This window comes from Tauraco erythrolophus, chromosome 10 (genome assembly GCF_009769465.1).
Source record: "Tauraco erythrolophus isolate bTauEry1 chromosome 10, bTauEry1.pri, whole genome shotgun sequence".
Taxonomy (NCBI): domain Eukaryota; kingdom Metazoa; phylum Chordata; class Aves; order Musophagiformes; family Musophagidae; genus Tauraco; species Tauraco erythrolophus.
Window position 1 is genome coordinate 4,567,353 of NC_141474.1, and position 22,252 is coordinate 4,589,604.

Sequence of the window (22,252 nt, forward strand, 5' to 3'; positions counted from 1 at the left end):
AGAAACCACACACACAACTTGTTCAGGTGGCTGAGATCACAAATTCCACCCGCTAGCTAAGTTCTCCTTATCTGCGTCCTTAGCAGCAGCATAAGCAAACGAAGCTCCACTTACTAGAAAGCTTTGAAAATATCAGGGTGAAAAAATGAAAAGGTTGATCTACAAAAGCAAAATACAGCTGCGACTTCTTGCAGGAAAACACAGAGAATAATCACTTTCTGCACTCTGGTAATTCCTCGCCATCAGAAATTATGATCTTGCTTTACACTTGTAAGGCATTTTGAAGCGTCCCTTACACGCTATTTAACTTTTGATCGTGTAAAGGAACAGCGCAGGCCAGTAATTAGTATGTTTAAGAGTACTAGCATATTCATTACCCATGTCAGACAGATCAAAAGGGGCAAAATGAACAAAGTACTGCTCCAAATTAAAACCATCAGCACCTGACCACTACAGGAAACAGCTTGAGGAGCAGCACAGAAACATCAGTGTTTTTCAAAGACTGTTTCCCTCCTTCCACACTTTGATAGGAACAAATAGCTTCTACTCTTCCATTTCCCTCATTTAGAGATCAAGCACACAACCCTCCTATAATTTATTCTGTATCTGTGCCTGGAAAACCGAATGTTATTTCTCAAGACATTTTCCCTGTCAAAGAGCAAGGCCATTTCATAATTACAGTTATATTTTGTCTCCGCTCCCTACCAGAACAGTCAGAGGCACCTCTTGCAAAAAGCTTTAAATTCACGTTAAATCCTATTTAAAATGTGTCAAAAAGCAGGAATGACTTAAGAAAACTTGATCAGGTATCACAGGTTATCCCTTATTTCAGAAAAAAATTCACTGGTGCAGCTGATGCATATGAACACAAAAAAATAGTTTCACCACATTCATATTTATAGTTCCAATTACGAAGAAAGATGCCTTCTAGGAGGGAATGCTGGGAAGAGCCCCATTTGTGATCCTTGGTTAATAAGTATTATTTTAACATAAACACAGTTATGCATCACCAAGTTAGCACCACACGAAAGCATCTCAGTGTGATCCGTGAAGCACTATGGTCTGCACAGCACTTGCTAGCACTTCACAGGAGACTGGCTGGCCACGTTCAACTGGCTTCTCCCATCTTCCAGCTACTGAAGCACCCTCTCAACATGCTGCCTTCCCTCTTAAAATCATTTTGCTGTGCATGATGAGAACTGAGTCAGTCACTGCTCTGAAGTAGACTGAAAATGTAGACATAATCTGAGAGCTCCCCTAAAACACGTTGCAGCCTTTGAACTTAAAGTCAATTTACTTTTTAAATTAAAAAAAAAAATCAAGCTTCATTTTTGTTTATTTTAGAGTGGATAAACCAAACTAAATTCGTGGAAGAAAACAAGTGGAGGTTTCTACTCTAGCTGTCTTTCTGACCTCAGCGTCCTGGGAGGTCAGACCTTGCCTTCCAAACCTACAAGTAAAAATGTTCTGCTGCAGTAACCTCTACCTGGTTCCCTCCTGTCCCTAGGAGGTTTTTCCCATCCCCCTGAGGGCTGGCTGCTCCTCATTGCAGTCTGTCACTCTCCGTATGAGCTCCAGCTCACAGCTTGGTGCTGCAAATCTCCTGCCTGTCACAGTCCATTGCCTGAAACTTTTTTCCTAAAGCTGGTTTCTTCCCCAGAGGGACCACAGATCAACCCTTCCTCCTCACCCTCTAGACACGTTCATTTGACCTGTTCATTTCTTAAGAGAATCTTGTCATGCAATTAAGAACCATCCATCCACTAGGTAACAATTACTCTAGCTGCTGTCACGCTGTTACTCAATTATGAATGAGGCAATCCAGGCAATTGTGAAAACAGCTTCTAATTCTACAAAACAAGCCTTAAATCTAAGGTGTGCCCCATGGGACAACACCACTGCTGCACATTCAGCTTCTATGCTCCGAGTCATTTGTTAACCAAGACTCAATCTAGACAACATAAAGGATAACCTCCAAGTGTCCTATTGCATGCTAAATACAGGAGAATTTATCAATTTATGTTTATACCTCTGTAGTATTCCAACAGCGATGTGTTTATACCCACATGTAGTAGAAAGACAACCCAACCACTGCTTTCAAGCATTCACATCTTCAGAACGAGCACAAGTGAAATTGTTTACTGTGAGTTGTGCCCTTCACAGTACAGGATTACAAAGCAACACAGCTGCCCCTCCAAAGTGAGAGGATTAAACCTTCTAAATTTAGCAACTTCAAAGATTGGTCTAGAAAAGCAAAATGGGATGATCCGAGTAATACACAAATACGTATAGCAACTTTCCCATGGCAAAGAAGTCAAAGCTGCTCTCCCAAAAGTGAGCCCTTTCTGAGGGCGAGGAGGCACTGTGAGAGTTAACTCATGTCAGAAGCCAAATGCCACACAAGAGGAACTCACCCGAGACACGCGTCATCCTGGTGGAAAAATAGCACTGCTCTAGGTCCTCAAAATGAGCTGTGAGCCGCTTGCGTCGTGAAGCTAGCGTGCTGTTATACCACGGCTGCTTTTTGGTCTGAACAGAGAAGAGAGAACACTTCAGAAAGGTAAACCCAGGCCTGGGTTTCATTTCAGTAAATTTTACCAAATTATAATAATGTATACATCACATAGGGAGGGTTAGAAACATATAATGACAATAAATTAAGATCTTGCCCCTATCAACAGCTATTCTTCAGGTCTTATGTCACACCCTTTAGCTTGACAAACAAGAAAAGCTGCTTTTAGCTAGTTCTTGTTTCCTGAATCTTTGCAGATTTACCAGTTCCAGCCTCAAACACAGTATAGACAGCAGCAACCCATGGAGAGCCATGTCTTGCATTTGTACATAGATGGCAGAGGCCAAGGATACTGGGCTTCCAGCTTCACACATCAAACAGACTGTACAAAAAATACTTCGTAGATCCCTGGCAGACAGCTCGTTAAAAAAAGAAGAGAGTGTTTATTTTGAAGAGCTGGTTACTGAATTATTTCTTTTGAAGCAGCTCGTAACTGTCTGTAAAGCTAAGCAAATAAGGGTAGAAGCAGAAGACATCAAGTTCAAAGGTTAACTGAAAAAAAAGTCCAGGAAACTCATCATTAAAGCCATTGCCCAACCTACCCAAGCAGTACAGTGAGAGACAGAAGCAAAGGACTGAACCTACATAAGCAAGCTCTCCTCCTGAAGCCACGGAAAATAGAGCACTTGTCATTTTAATCACTTGTAAGGAAGAGGAACCAATTCCTCTACTACACAAGAAGCATAAAGAGCACCTTGCTTTAGTTTATATTTTTAAAATCTCAGACATTGCATACTCAAAGCAAATGGGGAAAAAGATGAGAACCACCAAGCTCCCTAACAAACAACATCCCTGACCACATACAAGATCCACAATGCCACTCAACAGCACCAACAAAACCCTCTCTACATACAACTTCTCCTCAATCCACACAGGAGAACAGGTCGCCCTCATTACAGCCATCGAGCAAGCCAACAAGGACAAACTAAGTTTAAAGCCCACTCAAATTCTCTTTATACCTGTACGAACAGTAATCTAACATTTTAGGGGAAAAAGCAAGCCCCAAGAAATGAAACCTCCAGGCACCACTTTCCATTGCAAGGTCCCCAGCTATACATTGACATCATGACTCACGCTTGCATGTTGACAGCACCCATGGTCTACACAGCTTGTTCCGTCTCAAAAGCAACTCCAATCTCAAAACACAACTAGAACACATTTTAACTACAATTTTCTAAAACATCACAGCTTTAAGAAACACTTAACAGAACACTTTTAGAGCATCTTCCTATTAATTTTGCACACCAGCCTGCAAGGGCTCCAGCCTCTCTCAGCACGTGAGGAGCAATGAGGGCTCAGGACAACTCCAGGTATCAAAGAGCAATCCCTTCAGTTTCAAGTCAAGACAAGCCACCTGCAATATGACCAGTGATATAACCCAGGCTCACATCTGATCTGCCAGATGAGCCCAGTTCACACTGAGCTGGAATCAATTGTGATAAGTATCTGCCTGCTGTGCCATATACCTGCTGGGTCTCCAGAGGAAGATGGCTCCCAGAGCAGCTCCCAGGCTGGCACATGGCAACCCTGCTGTGCTGGGAATCAATCTGCATTAATCCACCTTCACCAGATCTCCCCCAGCTAAGTATTTTACACTGCTCATGTTTTACCAAAGCATTTACTGAGTTTCTATGAAGTCTGCTCCCTGGTTAAGCAATGCTGGGAAACAGGAGTAAGAAAATAAGGGAAAGGAGATAAAAACATGCCCAAGTAATTTTTATTTAACTGCTAAAACGACTATGGCTGCCCTAGTTGAGGACATTAGTTAAGATTGCTCTGTTATCAAGAGTGATTTTACTGTCTGAACTCCATTAGGTGCTCTGAAGACTCCTCTAACAACTGCAGAAAAGCTTCACAGCTACACACAAGCTCCTTATTTTAGCAGAAAAGAAAGTACTGCCACTAAATACTACCTGCAGAATTCCCCAGGGCCTATGCGACTTGTCTGCTATTTACTTCCGAAACTCAGCTTCTGGAAGCAAACTGTCCTGTGGCTTCACGGTATATAAATTCTTCCCTAAGAACATGTTCGTGAGCAATGCACAAAGTAATTCTATTGAGAAAGCAAGTGATGTTGTCCACCCTAGCACAGCTTCTTACTGCCAGCAGTGCCCAATCTGTGATTTTTGCCATGATGGGCAATCAGAAAAAAGCCCAATTGAATTTATATTCTTCAAACTATTTTTATGGTAAAGCCTTGCTGAAATCAGACTATCTTTGAATGAAGTGTTTAACTTTCAGAGTTCTTTCAACACCGCATCCAAACATATATTAAAGTTTAATTCAAAAATTTGCACTGAAGAGTACAGATCTTGGACACTCGAGGACAAAAAATTGCATTTGAGGACAAAAGAGATTATTCTCACACAAATAAGGCTGTCAAAACAACTAGAAAGTCTAGGTTGTTTGTTTTGTGTGCTTACCAGCAGTACAGCTATGCTATTAATTTTGTCTTTGAAATAGAAAGAAAAAGCACTGAGACAAGCAGTGTCAGTGGAGAACACACTGCACCATATCAGAGTCCTAAACCCAAGATCTCCAACCATATTCCACTTGCCCTCTGAAGTGAGGCAGAGCTGCAATTCTTTGTTCAAGTAATAATCTCCCAGATCACAGTAGCAGGGAACAAGAAGCATTTTTCCACCAATTAGAGGTAAAATTTTTAATTACCAATTAGTTATATATATACACACACAGAGCTACAAACCCAAAAACCCATATGCACACTAGTCCAGAATTCAGGTGAGTTTTCTCTTTATATCAGTTACTCCATCAAATAAGATCCAACAGCACTTTTTTATTGACCAGTTTGATACAGTTGTGTGCCACAGATGGTCCACCACCACCAGAGAGCACCAAAGGCACGAGCTGGCATGCACCCAAGAGTCAGCCTCTCTAAATCTAAACTGTTTAACCTTTTTTGAAGCTGTGAGCTGTCAACTTCCCAGCCCAGCTGAATCACTCTGAGCTGCAAGACTACAGCAGTGCTGTTTGGCATTCGGGAGGCCCCACGGATCAGACAGTTTTGGAGGCTGCCTGCCAAACGGCTTCACTGTATGCACAGCTTTCTACCCTCTGCATGAATTTATAATACAGTTTGTAAGGCCCTAACAAGGACAAACAACAAAACTGCTGTATGTTTGGAAAACGAATGTTTGTTTTGAAAGTCAAGCTTGATTCAAAACTATTTAAGTCAATGCAAAGGGTCAGGGATTTACTTTCCTTCCCAAATGCTGCCCACCTGGGAGAAGCGATGAAGAGCAAAAAAAAAAGTATTCCTTATTCCTTGGAAGAGCCAGCTTTGGGAATAAAGTCAGATGTCTAAACATATCACACTAGATTTCTTTGATGCCATCAGTGTGGACGCTCAATCATGCACAGTCCTTCCTACAGCTGTAGCCTTGGCTCCGGTTTGCCCATATAACCAGTTAAACGCGCTTGCAAGGCTCGAGTTGACCCTGGCGATGGATGGAGTTGTGTCTAATCTCTGCCCAACCTCCACATTCACTCTCCCGTCCCCGCTGTGCACAGACACATGTATTACCTTACCTGAGAGCTGCCACTGAAGCCTGGAGGCTGGCTATACTCCGTGGAGTCAATAATACTACTGCAAAACCAAAAGAAATAGTCTGCTTAAATCTCTGCACAATCATCTTTTATCATTTTTAACCTGTTTGCTATTTCCCCTTCATATCCTGCAGCATACTTGCCTTTGAAATCCATTTTACAGACACAAGGTTATTTTTTGTGTGGAGGTCTGGGAGGGATTATTTTTTTTAAATACAGGGATCTCCTAGAGCAGAATGCTGTCACACACGATTATGTGCAGTGTAATCTAGTAATTTCTAATTAGAATGCAAAAGCATATCTTTTGTATGAAATACGCAGGGTAAGGCATTCTGAAAATAACATGCTACCATTGGTTTTCAGTTCCTTTCAAAAAAAAAGGCAAGTTTAATGCCATGGCATTTGAAATAATAATATGATGAGAAAAGCTAGAGGAATCAGCTTAAGGTAGACACTAGTATTCCAGGCATCTCTGAAGACACATAAAATAATGAAATACAGAAATAAACTAAAAAGCTGACAGTCTGGATTACCATTATTAGAAAACATTACACCATATATAGCTACATAGTATCCAGTGACACAACATATCTCAAATCACTGTTTTTAAAACATGGCACACGCAAGCAAACTCAAGAGATTTAGCTTTCAGAACCACAAAAGGATCTCCTCATACAAGCAGAAGACAGGTGGGTCAGTATTCTTGCACATATGGGCAAAATACTTAATTCTCACAGTAAGACACCAGAGCCAGAATAAAGCATCCTTATCACTCAAATTTAAAAATACCTTTAGAACAAGTAAAGGTTAGTACACAGAACACCATTTTATTAATTACAGAGAACACATTCCAAACATCACCATGATGTGCTCCTGTAAGTCTTTAACTCGCTTCTGCTAAGCCATTTGGCTTGGACAGAAAAGAAATTACCTGGGTTCATTATTCTCAGTCTTACTGACAAGGCAACCTTAGATTTAAGCATTGCTTGGGAAAGTTGAAGGTTTCTTTAGAAAGCTTCCAGAACAGAGCTATTTTGTAAAAATATGATTGTACCTATTGATGTTTACGTACCAGCTGCCCGAACAAACGTGTAATTTGACATTCTTTATTATAAAACCAGCAGTTTGGCTGAAATGCCGGTCAGGGCACCTGCAAGTCTAGAAGGATGAAACAGTGGTACTAGTGCTTAAATATTTCTCTGAATGTTTTAAAGCTCCCCTGGAGGTGGGGCGAAGTAGAAGCAGAAGATGAGAGATGATTTTAAAGTCTCATTAGTGGTTAACTTGTAAGATGAGATTGATTGGGCTTCTGTTACAAGGCAAGACAAACGCCGCAAACCAAGAAAATCTGAGGGATAAAAATCATTATTTGCTGCGAGCTATTGCAAGGGAGAAAACAGCAGAGCTGTTTTCAGGCATGGTCGGGGACAATGAACTTGAAATTAGAATGTGGCCACATGAAATAATGAAACACGTACAGCAGCTCCTGCCAGGAACAGCATGAATAAGACGCTCGGCTGGAGAGCAATGAAGAAGTACTCCGCTCTGAGACAGGTACAGTGGCAATTAACAGCAAAACACACAGACTTGGAGCGTCTGGTCTCGTTTTGCTGCAGGTTGTCTGGTGATGTAAAGCCTTCTAGAGTGCAGACGTCATCTCCCTAACCAGAATACAAATTCCAAGTCATTTCTGCATGGTGCCCGTAGCTGAGTTAAGTGGCATATGCTTGAACGTTTTTCTTTTTAAAAATAGGAAGCAACTAATCAGAAAAAAATAATCAGAAAATTACAAAAGTTCCCTCTGAATTCTTTTGATAAAGCTGTAACATTAGGTTCAATTAGGAAATTCAGCTACGCTAACACGACATTTTAAAATCTGGAACAACAACAACAAAAACACAGCAACGTGCAGACCATAAATCCCATTTGTTCTACCCTTATGGGGGTGGGAGGGGGTAATTTGAACAAACGCAGGGGAAAGAGATCAGGATTTCAATAACTGAACCAGTTACCAGGCAACTAATTTTTAGATCAGAATCCTTCCCCAGAAACTCCTATTAGAGTAATAGTTTGTTATTGCTATTGCCTCTAAACATGCAGTCACAGAGAAGTTGCTTATTTGTATCTCGTTTGCACCATTTATCGATAGCAAAAATAGCATGTGCTCCTGCTCAGAAAAACCCTACACAGAACTATTTGTTCTTTTTCCTTATTCTTCTCCCCTTGTTCTCTGTTAGTATACTAACTCAGCAATCTGCAACGCTGTAAACAAGTGCTGTGCTATTACTCAATTTAATATTTCATCATACCCTGTACAAGCACAAGAGAAAACACGTGTTTCTTGAAGCTGAGAATGTATAGAACATGATAGCTGTACACGGTTTTTTTGCTAAATAACTTATGAAGGAAGATGGGAGGAGGCATAGTAATCTCCCATTTTGAACACGTTAAGAATGTGGGGGAAAAAAGCTACAAACAATGAAAAGAAACGGAGAATTAATGAAGCAAGCCTGTGATTTAGAGGAAGTAGATGAATAAGGGCAAGTCACTAGAGACCAGATAAAACCAAATTCCAAAGAATTCTATTTTCTTGAACTTTAAATTCAAAGGCTGAAGAGACTTTCTTCATCTCAGCATGGGTCTGTGATAACCTTGTACTATTTGCAAGACACATTAGTAAAGTTTTATACAATTATATTTCATTAGCAGGGTGTTAAGCATGTTAACAAGTTCTATTTCAATTTAAATATACCATTTTAATTCACTGATAAGTTAAAAAGTCTTTGCAAGTTCAATACCATTTTAACATGGAAGTGAAACCATTTCAAACTGTATTTGTATTTCATTCTTAGTGGTTCATAGCATCTCTAAAACACACTTTGGAGATTAAAAATTTCACTTAACAGAGCTGAAAGAAAAACAGCATATTTTAAAGCTCCTAGCAGTTGTTCTGCAGCATTCCTTCCAAGGAGGAATCAAAGCTACAGTTTTTGTGATACTCTCCAAAACTTACATGTAATGTTGAAAAGAAAATTAATTTCAAGTGGTAGACTTTTCTGGAATCTGACTTCAGGTAATTCAAACCAATTCAATTACATGAATTACAGAAAACTGTTAGGGTAGGGCAGGGACAGAAGTTACAAGAGTCCAGCAACAACCAATGCTTGTTCAGACGCTTCCTTCATGTACTATTTTCTCTTTGATCACTCAAGGCTACTTCTTGACACAAGAATGTCATTCAGAAACAGAAAATGGGTCTTCTCAAGCCAAGAGAAATAGGCAACCCCACGTACCTTATAATAGGATGTTTAGATTTCTTCTATCACACCTCTGGCATGTGGTACCAGAGGAAAAACCCAAAAGTTCAAGACACAGCCAAGATGGAACCAGAAAAGCATAAGAAGATCAAGCCAAAAAGAGTCCATGGTCTCTGCACCTGCCCTAGTCTAAGCCATCTCCCAGCAGACTCCCAAGTGAAGTACATCAATCTAAAGTCACTAAAATCTTTTGGACAGTATCTTACATCTTCAAAAGCAAGACTGAGAATGATTGAGCCTAGGACATGAAATGAACAGGCAAAAAGAAATAAGAAATTCTCAGTAAACTGAAACCAGTGTAGCTCTCGCACAGCAGGGGGTTTTCCCCCCAAAATCCTTCACCAAAACTCTTGGGCTTAAAATCTTATTCCAGCTTTCAAAAGATAAAGGAGTTCTTTGGGAGCTTGTCTGTTACCTTGGCTCAAGTAACAGAGATACATTTCTACTCGTAAGCACAATCTTCTGTTAAAAAAAGAAGAGTTTCTAGGCCTGAAGGCATTCAACATGTAACAAATTCAGCCCAACCAGTGCTCAAGTTTTCCCCAAGCAGCAGTACCATGAAGCAAAAAAGCAGCAATCTATTTAATAGCCAATAACCAGAAAACTAGAACCTGACAAGAATCTCATCAGCTTCACAAAACTGCTTCTTGGGAAAACAGCAATAATCCACATCAAAAAACCTCACCTGCAGCCAAAAAAATTAAACAAGCAGTGAAAAGCAGAATAACAAACACTATTCCCGTCCATCTTGGCCATATTCCTACCCTTTCCCTCAGCACCAGCCAGAGCTTCATAGAAATATGAGAGATTCTGGTCTTTGGTGTCCAGAAATAGCATCTTGTAAGAAATCCCAGTCAATATTGGAAGGCTCCTTATCAGAGCATTGTATCTACATCTCTGTAGGAGATGAAATCTGGTCGTGTTTTCTCACTTCTGGGCTACTAGGTTTAGAGCTGCTAATTGCAGGAAAGGTACCAGTACAATTCTATAACAGAAAACAGTTTAGAGAGCTCTACTATTATGAGAGATAATCATTCAATAAAATAACTTGGCCCTGTGAAATCAGAGCTTTCTTACATCCAAAAAACATAGCTATCAAGTAGAGCACTTCAAACCCTGGCACATGCAACTTGGACACAAGAAGCATCTGCGATTTTCCAGACAAAAAAATCCACATTGAAAAGATGTTATTACAAAGGCATTTCACTAAATCAAAACAGACAGCAGATAAACAGAATCAATAGGCTGTATATTTTAAATTTTCATCCTGTGAGCCCACGCCTTTAACCATTCACGCTGAGTGGGGAAGCCAGAGGACACTAATATCACAAAAAATTAAGACCCTTCACATGCCAAGCAGAACTGCATAACGTTCAGAAAAGGTAGCATGTGTTTAACAATAATATTTCATACCATAGCAAAGGCTTATGACTCAAGTTAACTAATCCACATTACAGTTAAAACCATCAGCTTTCCACAGCATCTGGTTTAGAGTAGACTTTTCATCCAACTGGAGACTCAGATGGCTTTTTCTTCACTGCTTTGTTCATGTAAAGTTTACACCAACCAAAAGCAGAACAGGAAAATATTGTACAGCGCTCAAAAAAATAGTTTTGCTTGTGTTTTGAGCATGGCACGGAGAGGACTAGCAAGTACAGCAGAACACACACAGCTTGAAATCCTGGTTCTGGGCTGCAAACTCCATACCTGTGTGAAGGTGAGGGAGCCTCAAACTGTGGCACCGTGCTGTCCTCGCTGACTGGGGAGTACAAGCCACTCATTTCCTGAAACAGAAAGCCACATTACAGCAAAGCTGACAAAACATCAATAGTAGACATCATGTAATATAAGATGTTCACATACTAATATTTTGTTTTTTCCAAGCAGAAAACCAACTGTATCTACTCTCACCTAGAATTCTTTACTATACCTGAAGAAACATTGATATCGTCTTTGATAATTTTTTTTTTACTTATCATTCCAGCTGGGTTTCAGAAATTCTACACCTGCAGTGTTTTTTGCCCCAAAAGAGACAGCTCTGGAGTTTCTACTCCAAAAAAAAAAATCAATGTATTTGGTTACCATCCAATCCAGCACCTCCTTCAAATGTCATAACAAGCTGTAACTGCATTTTTGATACATGCAAACTCAGATCTAACAGCCTTCACAGCTGGGAAGTAATGCTGGATACGCATCATGGCAACAACAGCCACAAGACGACAGAGGGCAAAGGTGGTATCGTGCTCCAGACTTAAAAGATGATCTATCAGCCTTCTGCAGGGCAAGTACACAACAGACAAACTTTGCACATAAATTCAGCTATGTCACTACCAGACTAAATCACTGTTGTGTACCCAGTATGAGACCGTACCTTTCATCTGTTTGAGAACCAGAAGCTATGCAGGATGCTGCAGCTCATGAGTTAGTGGGGCAAAGAGTTCCAGGACAACATCACTTGTGCTTTTCAAATTCCCACTAGGTGCCCATTAGTGGTTAGGTAGAAAGTAGGATATTTGTGACAAGAGAGATGCTCGGCTTTAGAGGTCAGAACCAAGGTCACTGTCACACACCAGATACCTACCCCAGCTGCAGTCCACTGAAGTGCCCGATTAAAGAGCAGACAAGCAGGTAGCTAGATATTCTTAGAGGGATCCCGCAGCTTTGGGAATAGCTTCTCCTAGATCTGAAGACCTATTTTATCAGTCTCAAGGACACACACTAAGGTATATTTATTTCCCATGAGCCGAGAAACATTCAGGGAAGCAAGTCTGAAAAATGCTGTTATCTACCAAGTTACAATTTGCGTAGCTATCGGCTGAAGGGAAGTTCCTGCAGTTGCCAGTTCTATTTATATTTTGATAATTCATCAGCTTGCGTATAAATTGGAAGTGAAGAAACCTAAGAGGCTTTGGGCAGTAGTTGGGAGCTCGTGCTGACTGCTCAAGACACACAAGAAGAGAGAAGCAGACCTGCAAAACGATTCCCAATAAGCTGTAAGGGAATGCTATTTTGAGAGAAGGCAGCCTGATGCGTTCCTGAAACATCGGTTTCCTACTCCAAAACACTGGAATGATCAGAGGAAAAGACCAAGGAGGAACCTACGGACTCAATAAGGACAGAAAGATCGAGCTGATGGGTTTACAACTGCTTGGAGAATAATTCTTAGCAAAAATTCTCAAGAGATTCCCCATCATTAAGGAACTACAAAAATTATATCGAGAAGTAGCAGATTGCTTCTGTTTTGACATGCAGCAGGGAGGTGGTTCTGCTCCTACCCAGTCTCTGCATTACAGCTATCTTGTGCACCCCCCTCCGCCAATACCTCTCCATTTTAAGAGTGGCATGCTGCTAAGATTTAAACAGCCTGTGCAAATAGCCAGAACACTGCAATGTACAAAAATCTTAAGTTATGATCAATATACTGGCTGTTGATTTCTAGCAATTACTCTAAAATACTTAAAACCAACACAAAGAAATTGAAAAATACGACTTAGAGCTAGGTTTCAACGAAGCCCCCCTCTTACTAACCTGCAGTTTGCACATATCAACTCAACGAACAAATTAAAGAAAGAGCATCATCTGTTCACTTTCCCATTACTGACTCAAACACCATAAATTTAACACAGCAGCCCCACAGCAAGGCAGACAGCTTGATGAAAATGAAAAATTGCCAGAGTCAGAATAATGTCTGGGCACCTCACCTCTACTCGTTTAATGTCTTCTTCCAGAACACTTAGCTCCTTCTGGATCTGCTCCAGTTGCTGTGGATAAGAGAATGAGAGAAGTCTAAATCAATCTGCACTGCACCACCGAGATAAATTACCGTCTTTTCAGAGAGGAACCTGAACTATCTTAACTGGCATGCTATACGATTCACAAGTCACTAGGCAGGAAGTTCTTATGCATAAATGTGCACACAAACTACATTGAAGACAAAGTTGTTATTGTGAAACAGTGCAAGACAAGAGAATGAGGTACTTTGACTGATGTAGGTCTCTATGATTGATATCAAAGTAATACTATTATGCTCCTCTAGCACCTTTCATGGAAGGTATTTATAATTGGTTTACAAACTCTGAACATAATTAGAAAAAAACACTATGAAAGACATTTTCTTGCGGGGTGAAACGATCAAAGTGTTTCGCTAAAAGGTATTAAGAGTATTTCTCTTGCTAGTGGTTAACCTGTCATTTGTCAATTTAAACTTACTGATAAAATTTTTGGATAGGAAAAACCCCCCTATTACGTCTATGGAGAGATTTGCTCCTGGCATCAAGCAAGCACCACGTGGCGTTTCTTTCAGAGATGTGATACTTACCTTGGATTACACCATAAACTCCAGTCAATTCGAGGGCTATCCCTGAAACGGTCAGAAGGGGACCTCCCCTCTAACCAGCCAGCATGCCCTTTCCCTTGTGTCACACATAGTATTTTTCAGGTTTTCCAATTACTTTTCAGTCAGTCAGCAACCTGGCTTCACTCATCTCTAGCAACTATGAAGCCACACACTCCACAATTGTTTACTCTTAAGCAAGAGCATCATCTGCTTACCAGCTCCAATTCCCACCCTCATTCAGCAGACACATCCCATCCAAACCCCCAGAGCCCATACCCAGTCTTGCAAGACTCAAATACATGCACTCCTCTAGGTGAGAGCTCCAAGGCTGGACCTCAACAGACAAAACTCAGCTCCAGTGCAAGTCTGGTTCACTAAGACACACAAGCCTAATGACTACATTGAGAACTGGAAGTCCACCTGACTCTCCTCTATGTATAGTAAAAAAAAAATAATCTACAGACAACTAGCACTGTGGCCTGTGACCAGAAGCCATTACCAAGTTGGCAAGCCCACCAAAAGCTTAAGCACAACACATTCTCTAAAGGCCAAATTTTTGTCATTTTGACCTGACAAAAGAAGGTAAAATTGCCCAAATCAAAGTTACTAGTATTCCAAGACATATTACTCTTAGTATGACATATTCATAAAAACATTTGGCAAGCTACTCCCAAAGACTTATCCACTTGAGCGCTTATTCTTGATCCCTTAAGTGGCAGAAAGTTTTGCTTAAAAAAACCACACACTCACCACTTAAACCCCCACTACCAATCAGCATTCCAAGTATGTGTGCTTGGTTATTAGATAATCCATCATTTTCATTTACCTTTTCAACATCAAATAAAAGCCTTCTGTCTCTGAAGACAGGAGAAGAAAGGACTGCTGGGTCCACACCTATTTCTAACATGGCTTCTTCCTCGGAATGAGATGACATTGTATTTACATCCTAATTTCTCTGCTCTGAAGGTTTCGGTTTATATTTGAGTCACAGACAGCACAAGTTTAATGGTTTAAAACTAGACTGCCACAGATAATTTACAAACCACTACACCATAACAGATAATTCCATTTTCACTTGCGAAACCTACAGCAAGAATAGCAGGTGGTGCTATAGCTCCAAGATTAGTGGTAAAGTTAAGTGACACTTGCACAGCACGAGCCCTGCCTGTGCTCAGCTCTAGCAGACAAATACCATTAGTCCCCCACTTTCATAAATTTCATTCAAAAAGAAGTTATAAAAACACTTAAAAGTTCCAAAATTACAACAAGGAAATCAGCTATTCTACAATGTACTGGCTCACAGTCAAACTGGACAACTGAAAAATAATTGATGGTTGTTACTATCACATAAACAGGAGATCTTTTTATAGGAACAAGAGCGGAGACCTTTTTACTGGCCAGCTTTTATTAACTATTATTATTATTTTATTAACTATTGCACAGAGCCAAAAGTACGAGACCTGGGACTTTGTTTACTAATTCTTCCTTCTAGTTACGCTAAGGCAAGCAATTTGAACCTACCATAAACTTACCCAACAGTAGCAAAGTGTGTTTCACACTTATTTTAGGAAGAGTCTTCTCATACCATCAGCATCAAATGAGTTACTAATGCCCAATTCAGGAGGTTTTTTTTTTAGTAGGTTGGCTCAAGTGTTTCACGGTTTAGCTTTAATCTATCAAAGACCTTAAGTCAGTCCAAATTCATTCCAATTAAGCTTTGAAAAATGAGACTACTGATTTATAATTGCCAGTCATTGAGGGACATTTAAGGAAAGCTAAATGATATAGTCCTTGCAGTTTATCCAGATTTATGGGCCCTTAATTTGATTCCCACTGCATTGGGCACAGAAAGCAAGCCAAATCCTGTCCCAATGATAGGTAGAATCACACCTGTCAAACTTCAGATTAAGTCAGCAAAAACACTTAGAATACATACAAAAGAAAGGCTATTTTGAGGTCATTGTTTCTTAAAATCTCTGGAAAAGGGATTTCAGACATTCAAGAAGCTACCCCAGTAGGAAGCGCAGGTTCTCATATCATTCTTTTTCGTTAATCTCTCAGATACAAATCCCCTTCACACTCATAAGGCAGACCCCCCCAAAACCTTCTAGTTTGCATCTGAAGCTTAGACACACCAAGAGTTCTTCAAAGATAACTCTCAGCCCTGGATTACATGGATGAAGGGAAATCCTCTGGTTAGAGTTGCTCAGAGACACTACTCTGCCATACTACTGAATTTCCACATAAGACTCTTGGGAGAATCTTAATTTGAATTTATACAATGTTAAACACCAGATCATGGCCAGTTTGATTTCAGTTGGCTATCTACCAACAAGCATAGCTGGGCACAGCACTGAGGTTTCATCCTTGGACTTCCTGTTTTTCCTGGACCAAGGGCCTCTCAGGAGGTAGTGACTTCATCCTTAGTGTTTGTACAGCACAGACAACAAGCGGTCTTGACTGGGTCTCCTGGTGCCAGTTCTAAATGTTTGCAAAAAAAATAAAAGCTCAGCAGAGCCTCCCAGTACCACGAAGACAGCCTAGAAAGAAACGGCCTAGGAAAAAAAAATGCATGAGATAAGGAGTCATACACCCTTGACCAACTCTCTTTCCAATTCTAGAAAAAGCACAAGCAAAGAACAGCAGAACCTATTTTCTACAGAAATACTGCTCCAATGCTATTCCACCAGGTGGCTTAAAAAGAGCATCTGGATTCACACTTCTGAAAGCTCACAAGTCATGTTATGTTCAATCACACACCTTCAAGACTTTGATCCAAAACCCTCATGCATTCATCACAATATACACCGTAGATGAAGACAGATGAGACTTATCAGAGGGAGCATCTTTTTTCCCCAGACACACATAGCCATTGTACCAACCAGGACAGGGTAAAAAGTATCATCTGTGCAGCTGAGGATAAATCAGGTAATCTCTGTAGATAAACCCTTCATTCTATCCCACAACTTCATCCATCCAACATTATCTCTTCCCACTTCTTCCATCAACTACTGCTTTAAAAAACTTGAGTATAAACCTAAGTATCAACAGCTGAACCTCTCCTAAAGGTACCCAGTGAAATGAATTTCTTCCTGTAGAACTCAATACTTCAATGACAACTCTACAGTGAGTAAGATCAATTTCTCTCTCGGGACACCAGTTGGAAGTCTTGTCTGTCTCTGGGTTTTCCTTCCATTACTGCTTCGGATCCAGAGCCTATTATAAAACACAGGGCAACTATGGCAAGGAAGTAATCTCCAGAGTTTAGAGAGATTTTAGCTTTTTAAATGAATTGCATATTTCACTTATTTTGACATAACACTGCACTATTACTATTCCACTTTGCATAAGTGGAAAAAGGTGCAAGGTTTCTTTCGGTATGAAGGCAACACCACCTGAGCCTCTGTAAGATACTTTCACTGGTGAAACCTGGCATCCAACCATTTTAGACACATGGGCAGTCCATCTAGAACACATTTATCTACAGGGAATATTTATTCCCTCTGATCAATACTTCCTCCAAATGGTAAATGTTTCCTCTTAACTGGGCAAGAGCTAACAAAGGTTTGAGTACAACATCCCTGTTGAGTTGTTTAACACACAGAATTCCAAAGGGTAGGAGGAAGGAGATGCCTGGCTGATCAAAAAAATACGTTTCACATCTTGACTTTTCCTCCCTCTCATTTAAATCCTCCAGTTTGGTTGCAGGAGTAATGCTTTGAAGGCTTACTGATACAGCCTGATAGAAAAGTGTCACGGAGAAAGGTATCTGGGGCAGGGAACAAAGCTGTCTAAACATTTAGATAAATTGCCTTGGAGTTTAATACATCACTGTACATGCTACTTAGCTCCTAGTACCAGGTTGCCCCCTCTTTTTCTTTGGAAAGACCTCTCCGCTGCAGTAAGGACAGTCAGCTATTATACACTGATGCTTACATGATAATCTCCAGCTTGCTGCTCATACTCTAGCTGTATCCTTGGCTTATCATCACTGCAGTCAGAGCTCACGTCTCGCACTGAGTAGCTTAGAAATGCAAATAGATTTAAAATACCAGTTATTTAAGTGCAGCGGATAGGAAAGAGATTACTATAGCTATAAATTCACCTCAGGAGTCCTGGAATGTAATCAAGACTATATGACAACATAAGAGCATGACTGATTTCTAGTTCTGTCACCTCCTCTTGCTTACTTATTAGTTCATCCATGTGTGTATGCGCAGAACAATAAGACTTGACAGGTGAAGCGATTAACACAAGGTAATGACATCCCTGGAGAATTCATGCTTATAATTCCCTGCAATTATCCCACAATAACTAATAAGTCCTCTTATTTTTAGTATTTAACATGCTCACAATATGGAGTAAGTGAAGACAGCTGGATAGATACAAGCATTTGAGCCTGAAAAGAATGATGATGATTCTGAAACGCTGAGCAGGCACTCCGTGCTGCAAACCAGAGATGTTTCAGGATTACATCTCTGTCCCGGGATGTTTACCAGCTAAAAACAGCCCCCATGCATTAGCAGACATGGAAGAGGTCTTGTTTGTTAGATAGGAGAGACTTAATGTGACATTAGTAGAAAGAAAAAGCCCATAAAACATAAAAATGAAGTGACAGCTGCCAAGAGAAACATGAATGCATCTAGGGAATATCATCTGTATTTTGTTGAACTTGATTTGTGACACTGATTGTTAAACTCAGTATTCTCCTTCAGCAAGCAATGGTGCTGCTTCGCGGAAATAGCAAATGCTCCCCAAGAGGTAGCCGAGCTACAATGTTTAGGACAAATTATATATACAATATAGATGGTGGTATCTAACTAATGAAGTTAGATTAACATGAAGTTAGATGTTAACACTCAAATCCTGATGGGACAATTAGTAAGGCCTCTTTAAAGTGAGGAATATAAAACTGAGGATAATTTTTTGTATTGGCTGATATTATCAGCTCTGTCACAAAGTGTTCAAGATGAAAGAACACGTGATCATTTAAAAGTAAAGGAAGTTAAACTTGCAAAAGTACTTATGCAATACAGCTAACAGCATCAAAATGTTGGCATGAAAAATACGAATTTAAGAAAGTTACAGGTCATTGCATTTGGTTTCCCTTGAAAATAGGAATAAAAAACAAAGTGAAGTATTTCATTATTGAACTTGACCTTCCAGACTCTGTGGATCCTTGATTTCAACTGAAGAGACTGGTGGATCAAAAAAAAAATGGAGAGCATGCATTCAATTAACTGTGCACATATATGGAAAGGCACACACCCATGCTAAGTTTGCCTTAGAGACAACCAACTGTTGTGGATGATCAATATATTTTTCTCCCCTCCAAAACTATCTGTTGTTTTGTTGAAAAAATTATTTTCAGGCTTTAGCCATTTGTTTTCAATCTTTTTCAAAGTAAATTTTTTTTTCCTATTATTATTGCCAGGGATTTGGGTTTTTTTGCCACATTGCCACAGGTCAAAAAGAAAACAAAACATCTAAACTTAAAAGAAAAAGGACTTGCAAATACCTTTGTGCAAAAAAAATATGCAGTAAATTTCAGCTTGAAAGATCAATGTTTTGGAAAGTTATGAACACATCAAAACAGGATTTATAATAAAAACTTCTGCAGGTGCTGAACCTCACGTTTATCTTCTAGAGAAATGATGGAAGTGCAAGAAAGAGGCATTTGTCAAAATACTTGACTACAGCAATATTCTGAATTCTTAAGTACAAGTCTATAAAGATACAGTTTTTAGATATAAACCCCCTCCAATAAGCTCAGAAGTCACCATTTCACGAAGGCAGGAAAAAACACACAAAACCTGTGTGAACCAAGCAAATGCTCTGAACATATTATGAAATATTATACAGGTACACAAACTCTAAGGCAATATCTGTATTAACTAACAAAGTACGTAGTCTCTATGTAAGAACCTGCAACATGTAATACTATTTTATTAACAGGTTTTATTTATAATAAAGAATATTTCAGAGGCTTATTAGGAAAAAGTTAACAGGCAATTTTACATTCCTTTAAATATTTAAACCAAAAACGTGCATCAGGCACTTTCAGCCCCACACAAAAGATTTTCTAATTTATTTAAGAACTTTGTTACAGCTACTGCTTCCTGAGTGAAACTGCAATTGCTCTGCAGTCATCTTTACTAGAACCAGGGAGGACCACAGGATTTACTAGAACAAACGCATCAACCACCTTAATTTACTTTATGGCTATAGCTTGATTGCTGAGACCAGATTTTGACATCTTTCTAAAACTATCCTACTGACTGGTCTGTATTTGCCATGCTTCTAATCTTTCCTAACCTTATCAAGTGAAAAGAAAGATCGTGAGCAGCGAGTCTGACAAGCCCTCATTTCCCTCAAAATAAATGACAAGGCCAGACACTAACCACTACGGCAAGGACAGAACTGACAGGTCTGCACAAAAGTCTTTTGAGATGTGACAGCTGGTGCTCTACGTCGGAATATAAAGGGGGGTAAGAAATAACGGAGGAAGTCTTGGCAACAGAGGGAACACATAGCAGTGACAGAGAGGTTCAGAACTAAGCTATGCATCCCAGTAGGCTTCAGGATGTTCCCAGGGCCATATTCAGAAGATGTGCAGCCAAAATTAAGTTTCTTTAGCCTTAAAGAGATGCTATCCTTGTACATTTTTACTAAAGCCAAGAGCAGGAGCAGATGAGCTAGCAAAGGGTTCCCAGGTGCTGAAAGTCATAGTCAGTGGTGGTACAACACATTACAGTATGCAGAGCTTCTGATTTTTCAGCAATTTCCCTTCCCTTCATCCTTCCCACTCAACACATGCAAACTAAAGTAGGTATCAACAGCCCCTCCTTCTCCGAGAGTTGTTCTAACTCAGTTTCAACTGGAGGAGGAGAAAGCAAAGTCATCACTGACTTTATGGTACTGCCCCAAACTCCCTGCACTTGAATCACTCAATGATGACTCAAGGAAGAGCACCCCAGCTAAACTGTGAATGAACCTCCTGAAGCATCTACTTCTCAATTCACCTCCTAGACAAAGGCAGCCTTACCAGGAAGTGTCTGCAGTATCTTAATGGTCCCTCAAGTGCACCAAATCCCAATGGAAAGTGTTTAACGAGTGCAAACGGACAACAGCCAGAGCCTGCATTAGGTCTACAGTGAAAATGGGTTAAGCTCTGAAGTTTTCCACATAATACTAAATATTAGGAATATAAGTGAAAGCAGATAATCTGAAGATTTGAGAGGTGTTTGTAAACGAAGCCACCATAAAATAACTTCTACCAACATTCAAAAAACAAAAGCTAAAAGATACCTCAATAGTTTTGAGCAATGCTTGTGTCTTTGCTGCTTAAGCAAAAAAATAACAGTAATAGGTATTTCTCTTTTTTTTCCAGCCCTGAAGGATCAAATAGGTACTATGCTTTATACTAAACAGAGACAGAAATGGAACCATGCCATTTTGTCTTCACTGATACTTGCAGTGATAGCCTAGATTTTGGTCTACAAATACAACTTTATCTTGGAGTCAGTCTTCCCCTTTGGTTAGTTCCTTTCCATTACTCCTGTTGCTTCCAGCTTTAGGATGGCTCCACAACCAGACCCTCAATCCATTCTGGACAAGGTGCTTCTTACACCCATCACCTTTACATGGTTCAAGCTTAACGTTACCTGCACCATCGGGTCTTGTATTCTTCGCAACTTTCATTAAAAACCATAACCTCCAAAAAAAATCTTGTCCTTCTGCTGTTTTGATGGTAATTTTACTAGGTTTCTGAGATATTTCTAGTAGCAATATTTTTGCATTGCATGACATTATAAATGTTAAGTCTCAAACCATGAAAGACCATGTATGTGACTGTGGAACCCTCTCTCCTTCCTCACAACACTCATTTTGAGACATTCTTTTATGACACATGCCGGTGTTAGTCATAGCATTTGATATACTAAAAGAAAAAATTTCAGACTGACAATTTCACTCCTTCCCCATCTTTCAGTTCCCCCATCACAGAAAAATCTTGTTTCAAGAATTTGATGTAAGTTTACAGTAGGGAATCTCTGTCCTCAAGTTCTCTTCTTTCCACACGCTTCACCAGCATGAGACAAAAAGGCAAGCAATTAAAAATTGAAGCTGCCACACGTAAGGAGATTAATTTTTCTTAAAACTCGCATGTCCTCTGCCTGAGATGTCCCCAAACAGGCCTTGCTTTTTCCTTTGCAGACACAGTGCCAGGCTAACACATCACTTAAACAGAAATGAACTGGTAGAAAGCAGCAGACTTGAAACACAAAGCAAGTTACCTCTCGTTTGTTTCTCCTGGCAACTTTGAGAAATTCCATAAGGATCTGCAATTGAGCAGCATGGGACTCCTGTAAGACAGTAAATAACGAAGTGTAACTCTTCCCCATACATCAAAAGAAACATACATTCATTTTATACACAGAAACTCACACTTAGCTCAAACAG

At 39.9% G+C, this 22,252-nt stretch overlaps 1 protein-coding gene across 2 annotated transcripts in view; it reads right to left on the bottom strand.

The window, feature by feature from the left end:
- Window positions 1-22,252, bottom strand: part of COP1 (COP1 E3 ubiquitin ligase) — a 131,286-nt gene that overhangs the window by 93,621 nt on the left and 15,413 nt on the right. For both annotated transcript variants that reach the window (XM_086617108.1, XM_086617107.1), the window contains exons 6-10: window positions 22,087-22,155; window positions 13,158-13,217; window positions 11,164-11,240; window positions 6,122-6,179; window positions 2,415-2,529 (exon numbers count right to left, since the gene is read on the bottom strand). In XM_086617108.1, the coding sequence (XP_086473234.1) occupies window positions 2,415-2,529; window positions 6,122-6,179; window positions 11,164-11,240; window positions 13,158-13,217; window positions 22,087-22,155 (379 nt within the window). The remainder of the gene's footprint in view (window positions 1-2,414; window positions 2,530-6,121; window positions 6,180-11,163; window positions 11,241-13,157; window positions 13,218-22,086; window positions 22,156-22,252) is intronic.